The 10,535-nt window shown below is 38.3% G+C and overlaps 2 protein-coding genes across 3 annotated transcripts; both read right to left on the minus strand.

The window, feature by feature from the left end:
* Positions 1-50: 50 nt before the first annotated feature.
* LOC131785640 (serine/threonine-protein phosphatase 6 regulatory ankyrin repeat subunit B-like) lies at positions 51-4,137 on the minus strand. Its single transcript, XM_059102560.2, has one exon. It carries the CDS (start codon positions 3,862-3,864, stop codon positions 1,150-1,152), a length of 2,715 nt encoding a protein of 904 aa, XP_058958543.2. The 5' UTR covers positions 3,865-4,137; the 3' UTR covers positions 51-1,149.
* Positions 4,138-5,479: 1,342 nt separating this feature from the next.
* Positions 5,480-10,205, minus strand: LOC131785648 (protein SLC31A2-like). 2 transcript variants are annotated; one of them, XM_059102573.2, is made up of 4 exons: positions 10,041-10,205; positions 8,929-8,998; positions 7,862-8,009; positions 5,480-6,846 (listed from the first exon to the last, which is right to left on the minus strand). In XM_059102573.2, exons 1-4 carry the CDS (start codon positions 10,044-10,046, stop codon positions 6,594-6,596), a joined length of 477 nt encoding a protein of 158 aa, XP_058958556.1. In that variant the 5' UTR covers positions 10,047-10,205; the 3' UTR covers positions 5,480-6,593. The 2 variants fall into 2 exon arrangements, with proteins under 2 accessions (XP_058958556.1, XP_058958555.1); XM_059102572.2 differs by having other exon boundaries at positions 5,480-6,858.
* Between the last annotated feature and the right edge of the window lie 330 nt (positions 10,206-10,535).

The following is a 10,535-nucleotide window of genomic DNA, read 5'->3' on the forward strand; positions in this document are numbered from 1 at the left end:
CCTACCGTGACCAGCACTTTCGCGAGAGGTCACTTTTAGCGACTGCCTTGCTTTTATGTTTTTTCGCTCCTGTAACTACACATCCAAAAAGAAAATAAAAAGACAGTTGACATCGTTAAGATTGAAGTTAAAAATTCTCTGGAACACGTACGGAAAGGAGGAAACAAAAGGAAATACCATTTTCCTTCTACAAATCTAGGTAAGACACCAACTGCTAATCTCTCTTGATGACTCCGAGTAAGAAGAAAAATTGACGGACGTCCTACCAGCTTAAGTCAATTAGTACTATTACCTATTTTTTAGTTGCCAGTAGATTTCTGGGCTGCCATACTTTCATTTGTTAGATAAATAGAGGGTAACCGCTTTTACGATGACTCATGATGCCTCATTGGGCTTATAGGACCTTATAGCCGTATAGCACTTTCCCCTTAAGACCCAACCTCGTTTCCAAGGCAAGGTAAGCCCTGGAACTGAGTTTGCTTAGATAATACTAATAATTTTAATTCCTTCAGGTACGTTGTTTTTTTGGTCTCTTAAAAAGTGTGTTAAGGGTAAAAAGAAAGTTTTTTACAAGTTCTTTTGACGGACGTTCAAGAATTGTTTGATTAAGTTGACCTTTAATCAAAATTTATACGCTTTTTCTCGTTTTGGATCTGGTGGTGCTACGTAAATTGTAACCAATGAGGAAACTGTTAGCTGTTCATCAAGGGAAGGGTGACTAAACCTTCATGAAAGTTGGAAATCCGATTTAGGCAAAGACGTCAGTGTATATCAAAGAACAGGCTTCAGTTTTTCTCAAAACACTGGAGATATGAATTTTGTGAAATTAGATCCAGATAAACAGAAGTAATTTTCCCGCGTTACTCAATCATTTATGTTGATAGTTTGAAACAAACATTTCGCAGAGCTTATTCAACCTGTAAGAAAACACTAAGCTACTATAGTCTTTTTCGTGTCACTTTTTATCCAGTTTCTGTCAGAATATGAAGAAAACTGTTCTTCATCCGTACGAACTTGGCGAGGGAGAATGAAACAGATACAACACCGTCATTCTGGGAGAAGAAGACGTTCCATGAAATGTCATCAAACAGTTCACACTATTCGCCTCGTTTTAAAGTCAAATATAGGTTACTTCACACGAACAACAGCTTAGCCGTCGCTCGATAAGAATCGATGAATAATCTGACACATTTTTTGGAGAGCCGCTAACTCCTTTTCTAGCTTCTTAGCAGCAGTGGAAAGGTTCTTGCCTTTTACGTAAAATTTGGAGAAAAGGAGGTCTTGTTGTGGAATAATGAAGGATGGAAAGGCTTTATCTTCACAGATACACTTGTGTATTCTCCCGTAAATTCTTCGGATCCATTCGGTTAGACTGCTCCTGTCATCCAGGCCATGCTTCTCTAACTCATAAAACAAGGCCATCTTGAGCCAAAATGAGCAAATTAAAGATTGAGCTTTGAAATTTGCTTCATCATAAAAATATTCTTGGCTGTCTATTAATACTGGACAAACATCCCGAATAGCCTTCGCTGTGATGTAAGCATCCTTGACGACTTCAGGAAGCTTGTCAAATAACTTGCTTTCCATAAGTGAAAAAGATATTCTTACTTCATTGCCATAAATGCCATGCTCAAAGCGCGGAATGGTCATCGCAAAAAGGCACCGTTTTGGAATGTCTTCTAGCACAGAACTTTGTGGAATTGCACCCCTGGGCCAAAACACCCCGGCATCTATTACTGGCACGAGGTCGACTGAATACAACATATTCTTGTACACTGGGCCATTCCAGCAGAGTTCAATGATGATTGATGGCTTTGGACGGACGATGCCTGTATCGGAGCTGGGAAGAACGAAGTTTGAGCAAATCCTGCAGCAACTCCACAGGCTGGAATCAAACATCACCAACCTTACAGTTTCCTCGAACTTTGATCTGACCAAATATGGCACGAGATTTCCGTCAGCGTCAAAAAATTCGTCGATATTCGCATTGTCGCTACTTCTTTTCAGACGTACAAAGCCAGGAGAGCATGAATCATCGTCGACCACCTCAAAAGAGGAGCTGAATTCTTCAAGACTGCACATAAAGTCGAACTCATCAGGTAGACCAGTTTTGGTTTGCTCTCGAACACTACCAGACATTATCACTGTTGAACGGAAACGCTGATCACGGTCTGCGACTCTCCGAAGAATCTCCACTATCAGGTTTTCTGTTTCTTTGCATATCTGGACCACCTCAGCATCGTGAAGCGCTACTTTACCGATCCTTGGTGTATGAAGAATATGGGACAAGTATTCTTCCATATTTCTCACAGGATTGATTTGCACTTCTGCTGCATCAATTGAAATAGATTCTTCTCTCTTCCTAAATGGTAGATTGGGGTTAGCCTCACCTTCCTCGAGGGCAAAGAAGGTGCATAGTCTACATGAACTATCTGGCACTCTTCTCTCGTGCTGAGATGTCGAACGTCTTTCGTAATTCCTAAGTGACTCCACCATTTCTTGATTGAGAGCCGAAAGTGCACAACTCATGGGACTTTCATCCAGACAGTTTCTTAAAGTGACATCGGTTGTCGCATGTGAGACTTCCAAATACATGATCACGGCAGTGTTATTTGAGAATTCTGCATAATGCAGTGGCGTTGACATAAAATCGTCACGACCATTGACGTTCCAAGGCACTTCCAAACCTCCGAGCCGCAGTCCTCTGTTCGCGAAAACCATATGCGCCACTGTCACCCCTTGTTTTCGAGCGCTGTTCCAATCGATCTCCTGCACCACTTTCTCATTTTCGCAAACGCAGTCCCAGGGCAACTGAAATCCCGTCATTTGACTTTGTTGACATGTTGCAGTGACTTGAACAGCTGTAAACCCTTCCGCGTCTTTTGCATTCACGTCTCCTCCGAGCATTATTAACTGCTCCAGCATTTCTGTCCATCTATGAACATCAGCCTCATAACTTACATAATGTACAGGAGTGCGAAGCATTTTGTCAACAGAATTCAAAGATGCTCCATGCTTGAGTAGGACCTCCACGGATGATGCAACCTCAACTTTTGACGTTAAGGAGCTGCAGTTATGTAGCATCAGTACATGTAAAGGTGTCATTCCTTGATCGTCTGATATCGCAGGATCTGCACCATACTCCAACAGAAGTACCAAGGTAACCAAGAGCGCATTCTCGCTGCGGAGTTGAGACGTTTTCTTGGAACAAGCCATCATCAAAGGTGTCTGATGTTTTTTGTTCAGGGTATTAACAATGACACCAAGCTTCAACAGGACTTCAGCTATTTCGTAAGCGCGATATGAGCTGCAGATGTGCAATCCGTTTTCGCCCTTTGAATTGGTGTGATGAACATCTGCGCCATGTTCAATCAAAATGTTTATTTTTGGCAGATTTTCTGCATATTCTTCTTCATCTATACACCCGTAGGCCATGCCACAAGCATACAAGAAAGGCGTGTCACCAAAGTTGTCTTCAGCATTAACTCGTGCACCAGATTGCAAGAGTACTTTCACTGCCTCAGGGGAGGCATTTGATATGCAAGCATGTTGTAAAGGTGTCTTACCTAAAATGCTGCGGTGATTTACCTCAGCACCGGCGTTAAGAAGCATTTTTGCAGCCTCCTCAGATCGGCAATAATATAAAGGCGACTTACCCTCCTTGTCAAGAGCATTTACATCGTTTCCCATACTTATGAGATATTCAGTCACATCTGGTCTGTTCTGAGCCGATGCCACATGAAGTAGGGTCCACTTGTCGTACCTGACAATGGCGTTAACTTCGATATCTTGGCAGACCTTTGTTATATTTTCCAGTGGTTCACGAAACAATTTAGCTATTTCTCGATAGGAATATTTCTCCATATCTGTCTGTGTCTTTCACTTCTGAATATACCGTTGTAGTACCTCAATTATCATTTATCACCGACGACTATCCGTCAATCGATCGAAATGCTTCCATGAAAGGTCGCAACGTAATGTCTGGTTGCTTACGAAAGTTAGGTCAGCATTAAGTTATGGATATACTAGGACGCTGTACAATTAAGTTTCACAAGAATAAATTCCAGGATGAAAGTGAAATAACATACGTAGACGCAAAATATCTTAACCTGGAAGGCAAAATATGGCTTCACTCTAACAACTTCCGGCTTCTTAAAGCGAAAGAGACTAACGTCATAAATGCCGATCTATAAGTTCCAAGCCCTTTTCGGCTTTCAGCATCCCAACGAGGCGAGACAAAGGACGTCTTCCGGTTCATAAGGTCGAGTCGGTACCAAGCCTGAGTCGGTACAGTGGAACCTCGATTTAACGAAGTGCTAAGGGACTGGGGAAATTGGTTCCCTATATCGAGGGTTTGTTCTATCGAAATTTGCGGAGAAACAACCAAACTGTTCGTTAAATCGAGGGATGGTTAATTGTTTTTTTCGTTTTTTGTGGTGTGACGTCGCACTACCCAGCGTTTTGGGATCGGAACGATTACTGTAAATAGCGTTTGTGCTTTAATGTCTACATGACGCCGTACAGGTCTGTACATAATATATAAATTTATATAAATTTTTAGAGCGCCATATCCTAAAAGCTCTATGGCGCTTTACAATTTTGATAATAAATAAAAAGTTACAAAAAACGATAAAAAGCTTGTCTAAAAAGAAGGGTCTTGAGGCTCCTTTTGAATGTGTCTAGTGCAGTCCCAGGCTGCCTCATCTGAATGGGCAGAGCATTCCACAGTCGCGGGGCAGCGACTGCAAAAGCTCTGTCGCCACAGGTCTTCTGATTAGACCTAGGTACATGAAGAAGAGACAGAGAGGCAGACCTGAGACTACGACTAGGAACATAGGTGGAAATCAAATCACTTAAATAAAAAGGAGCCAAGCCATTAAGAGACTTAAAAACAAATAACAAAATTTTGAAAGTAATGCGCTGCTCGACCGGAAGCCAGTGAAGCTCAAAAAGTAACGGCAAGGCACGATCGAATTTAGAGTAACTTTGTTATTGTAACTTTGGTCGGGCTGATCAGCATCGTTCGTTATACCGAGGACTCCGTTATCAAGAGGTTCGTTAAATCGAGGTTCCACTGTAGTTTGATCTGTTTTCTGATCTGGGTTTTTTTTTTACGATTTTGTTTTAGTTTTCTTCCAGCACAAACTTTTTACAAAAAGCCAGACAACGGGAAAAAATGCTACGTTGAAAAGAGAGAGAAAAAAAAAACACAAATCCAACGAAAAAAGGGATGTGGCCCTCTTGCCTCCTACTTGTCAATCCATCCATGCTTTGGATTGTCCAAGGCAGCATACACTTAAGAAAATGTCAAACAAACCATACATACAAAAATCTAATTTATAAAAAAAATGTTTATTATAGTTATAACTCAAGCTTATTTCTTTTCCACCCCGGAATAGGGTTACTTGAATTCTATGCTTTGGATTGTCCAAACCAACGTACACTAAAGCATTTGTCAAACAAATCATACATACAAAAATCTAATTTAATTTTTAATTTAATTCTAATTCATATATTCTTAACCGTCTAAAAATCTTATTTATAAAAAATTTTTATTATAGTTATAACTCAAGCTTATCTTTTCTACCCTGGAATAGGGTTACTTGAATTTACTTCGTGTTCTCACTGGTATCTCTTCAAAACCTTCAAAATCTTTCCTTTCTTATTTTCAATAAACTTAATTATAAACTGACTTAATATCGATAAAGGAATGCATCTTGTTTTCTATGTTACTAGCATGTTTAGCCCAACAAAAAAAAGTCTGACTCCTACAAATGAATAATGTTGGCCAGGCGTTGATATACAAACCCTATATTGGTCATACAACAAGAAATAATCCATCAATAAACAAGTGCTTATCAAGTGTATCCACTTATAAAAATTCTTAATATTTCTTAAATAGCCAGAGTTGAAATATTTCAGTTTGCTTCTTGCTTTTCAGCAATTGCAGCTATAGGCTTACAATTCTTGATGTTACTCTTAAACAAAAGAGACGAGGGAAGCCATTGTGAAGGCAATACCTCTTTCATTGTGCTTCTGATTACCTTAGAAATCCATTACTGATGTCTCTAAACTGAAAAGCTATCATCATTCTAATCAAAACTATAACAAAATTCTTGAAATGTGGTTGGTCATCACCAGCCCAATTTGAGCACTAATAAGACAGGGTACATGTCATGCTTGTAATTGGACAGTGTAATAGGATAGTTACAGGGACAGTTAACAAGTCATGCTGTGTTAGTGGACAAAACACATTATGCGTGTGCGCTGTTGTCTCACAATTTCCAAGTTAATTGTTTATGTTTTTTTTTTTTAAGAAAATGTATAAATGATGTTTACTTTCTTTCTCAAATTTTGTTATAGTTTTGATTAATTGACAGGACCAATTCTGTCTGTAATCATACTTGTGATTAAAAAAAACAGACTCCCATTTCCAGTTGTCTGATTTTGTTAATCACTTGTATGATTACAGACTGAGTTGGACTCCACTCAGCGGTCCTATTACCATTATCAATAATCAGAGAATTCCAAGCAGACACTTCCTGTACTAGTCAGTACACTGTTGACTGACCCTTTCAATTAATCATTTTTCTTCATAAGGAACCAGGATCCCCAAAAGAGGAGACCCTTCCATAGCTGTCTAATGTTTGACTGGCAGCTTTCCTCTTTCCATCAAAATAACACTCCATGAAAGGGGTTGCCAAAAAATAACCAATGCCACAACCAATGACAACAGCTAGAAACAACCAAACATTGTATGTCATAGCCACCAGCATAAGGAAATATCCAACAAGAAATTGTACTAAATACAGAAAAGTCCTCCTGAGGTGATCCATCAAATTGAACCTAACAATAAAACTGAGAGTCAAAAGGAAATTGTGACAATGTTCATACACCTTGCATCCAAAGCAGAAATGTTTAACCCAAGAGTTAAGTGAAACAAAGAGTGAATACAAGTGCAGTCTGAGCTACAGGATTCCATTCTATCTTGGCTCAAACCTTTACACCCTTATATCAGTATTCATATTCTCCTCACTGTTCTCTCTATATTTCCTATGGTTCTGATAAAAAAATTTGTTTGAAAGTCATGTGCTTCTTTAGTTGGTGATCATATCCTTTATTCTCATGACATTCTACTTGATTCAGGGGTGATATTGTAAGGAGAAATTAGATGCCAGTCACTTATAGGGGTAAAAGGGTTTAAGTTCATTGAAATTTGCCTTTTACTATGGAACTGGTGTGGTGTAAATGAAACTAGGCAGACCATTAATTTTGAGATAAGGGGATGATAAATTTGTATCAAGCTTGGGACCAAAAGATATCTTATTCCTTACAAGGAATTTAACCTCTGATGCTCTAGTTCAGCACTCCAATTTTCTACTACAAAACAGTAGAGAACTCAATGGGTGAGTTTAGCAGTAACTAGTTTCATAAGTAACAAGTTTACACAGATCATGTAATGACACACTCTCTCTCTCTCTCTCTGGCAGATCTACAAAGGGAGTGAAAGGTTTGAGGTGCATTGAGGGGTACAGGGGTTTAAAGTGGAAGTTACACATTACCATTTCTAAAACATAAAATACTACATAAATTTAACCAGAACAAAGAATGAACATCAAGCAAACAAAAAAAATTTTGCTTGCAGTTCTAAAAGCTCTTAGGGAAAGTGTTTGTTAAGAAAAGGCAGTTAATTTAGTTACAAAAAAAACTTGCCGAAGAGACTACAATAGTTTCATAAAATTGCATTTAAATATTAGAAAAATGTAATAAGCAACTCATTCTGCAGTAGTCTCTTTTGAAAGTACCCTGACCAGTTTGTAACTAACTAATAAGAATAATCACCCTTTAAGTCTAATTTTACCTGCTTTCATTGGTATGTAGGTGTCCTAAGAGAGGCATAGATTCAGAAGTTTTCTTTTCTGGTTTCTTGTTTGATAGGCCTTTATAAGACTTAAGACTCTCAAAGAAAACAGCAATTACAATTATGATTATGCATGATCCAACCAAACCTGAAGAAAACGGAAATACAAAAATTCAGTGAATGCCGTCAATAACCCTTTATACCCAAACATCAGTGAGCATATTCTTCTTACAGCTCTCTATATATTTCCTAAGGTGCTGAAAAGGAGAATTTGTTTAACAATCAAGAACTTCTTTGGTTCATAATCATTTCCTTTATTCTTGTGACCCTAATGTGTGATTCAGGGTGATATTGTGAGGAGAAAAATTAGTTGCTAGTCACTCTGAGGGTCAAAGGGTTTGGGGAGCAGTAAAGTTCTCCTAATTAGAAGCATGTTTTTCACAAGGGGCAGTTTTTAAATATTAATGATTATATAATAAGCTCAGTTAAATGCACACATTCTGATTGGTTCTCACTTATGATCTAATGGAGGACAGACATATAGATGACATCATCATTAAAATTTTTTTTTCCGAATTTTTTAATTCTTTATTATATAAAACAGATTCCAAGTTGCCATGCATCTGTTCAGTAATAGATCACAGAGGATGTCAAAATGTGGTAAGAACATCAGTGATACACTCGGCTGTGCCACATGTGCTACTTTTTTGTTCTTACCACATTTTGACGTCATCTGTGATCTATTACTGGACAGACGCACAGCAACTTGGAATCTATTTGTTAATTAGATATTAGGATTTTGTTATCAATATCAAGTAACACCATTCTGTAACAATAACACAGCCATTAACCCTTTAACTCCCAAGATCTCATTTGCAATTCTCCTTACTTTTTTCCCAATTATTCTCATTATGTTAGTTTGGAGAATTTGGTATTGGATCAATTAGTAATCCCATATTTAATATTTTTAATTCTCATCACTTGTCTACATGATATGGTACAGATATAGTAAGGAGAAATTCTGTCTTAGTCACTCATGGAAGTTAAAAGGTTAAAGTGAAACCAACCTCCAACACTTGACACACTCCAATCTTTGAACAAAATATGTGAAATATCCCGTGAAGTAGTAAACCACATCTAGAAAACATTAAATTAAACAACTTAGTTATCCACGGTTTAATCATGATTTAACATTTTCTTACACTGAAGTAGAACCCAAATATTATAAGTGTTTTCAAATGTTGGGTTACTGGTTCGTCTTTCATGGCCTTGATTTTTTTCATAAAATAACATACCAATTAACGTCAACAAAATTATAGACTTAAATAATCTGGAAAATATGATAGTTTCTTGGGGAAAGAGATAAAGAAAGATGTCTTTCGTCTTGACACGAGCGTGGGACAAAGGAAATTTCTGAGTTCCCATGAGGGATCGAGTCTCAGTCCTTCGGATTCCGCGCTCCAATGCTCTACTATTGCGCCACAGAGACTACGGAAAGTGGGGTCTATTACGAAGTTCACATGACACGCGTTCTGCAAAATGCTTGGATCAAAATGTCGATAACGTCATGTTTGTAAATGGAATAATGGTAAGTTTTAAGCTCAGCAAAGAAATATAAAAAGATGTTTTCCGTCTTGTCACGAGCGTGGGACAAAAGAAAAATTCTGAGTCCCCATAAGGAATTGAATCTCCGACCATCGGATTCCTCGCTCCAATGCCCTGACACTGAGCCACAGAGACTCTACGGTGGGCGAGGTGCAGCGCACTCTTATGCAATCTTCTTTCTTACGTCGAAAACCTATCTTTCTTGCACGAGTTTACAATGAGGAAATGTAAAGGACATTAAAATCTATTAAATTTCCATCGAAATCATAGATGAAATGACAAACATAAATTTGGAGTCAACATATAAATTTTGGAACAGACTCGAATAAGGCGAGCTACAGAGTATACTATTTCGGGAAAACATTTACATTCTATCTTTCTTGCACGAGTTTACAATGAGGAAATGCGAAGGAAATTAAAATCTATTGAATTTCCATCGAAATCATAGATGAAATGAAAAACATAAATTCGGAGTCAACATATAAATTTTGGAACAGACTCGAATAAGGCGAGCTACAGAGTATACTATTTCGGGAAAACATTGACGTTCAAATTCGAAGAAAAAATCACTTACTTGCATGGTGATGCTAGTCCCAGATTTTGATTGGGAGGTAATCGTTAATTTCTAGACTGAATATGAGTTGTTTAGATATTCAAGAAAACTGCTGCATCTCAGTCACAATTTAATTTGGGGGGTTTTATTAGGCAACTATTCCGTCTCATACCGATCTTCAGTCACGAGATGAGCACAAGCTCAAAGTTGCCAGGCGTTCAAAGTATTCCTTTCCAGTCTCCTGTCGGAAAAGATTATTCGCTTCCCTTATCCCTGATGCGCCGACATCAAAAACATTTCGAAACGGTGTTCTGCAAAATTTCCAGAGAATCATGGGAGGTGGTCTGATGATCTGGTAATAAGTCGATCGTGGCCATCTATCTTCAAATAATGATTTCATCAAAGCGTGCGTTTTTTAATCTATCCACACGAAAATGAAAGAGTCAATGGAGCCTTCGTGTAGCCGTACCCTCCCCCCCAAGGTGAAACGGGGGCATTTCAAAGTACAAAGAAACG

This window comes from Pocillopora verrucosa, chromosome 4 (genome assembly GCF_036669915.1).
Source record: "Pocillopora verrucosa isolate sample1 chromosome 4, ASM3666991v2, whole genome shotgun sequence".
Taxonomy (NCBI): domain Eukaryota; kingdom Metazoa; phylum Cnidaria; class Anthozoa; order Scleractinia; family Pocilloporidae; genus Pocillopora; species Pocillopora verrucosa.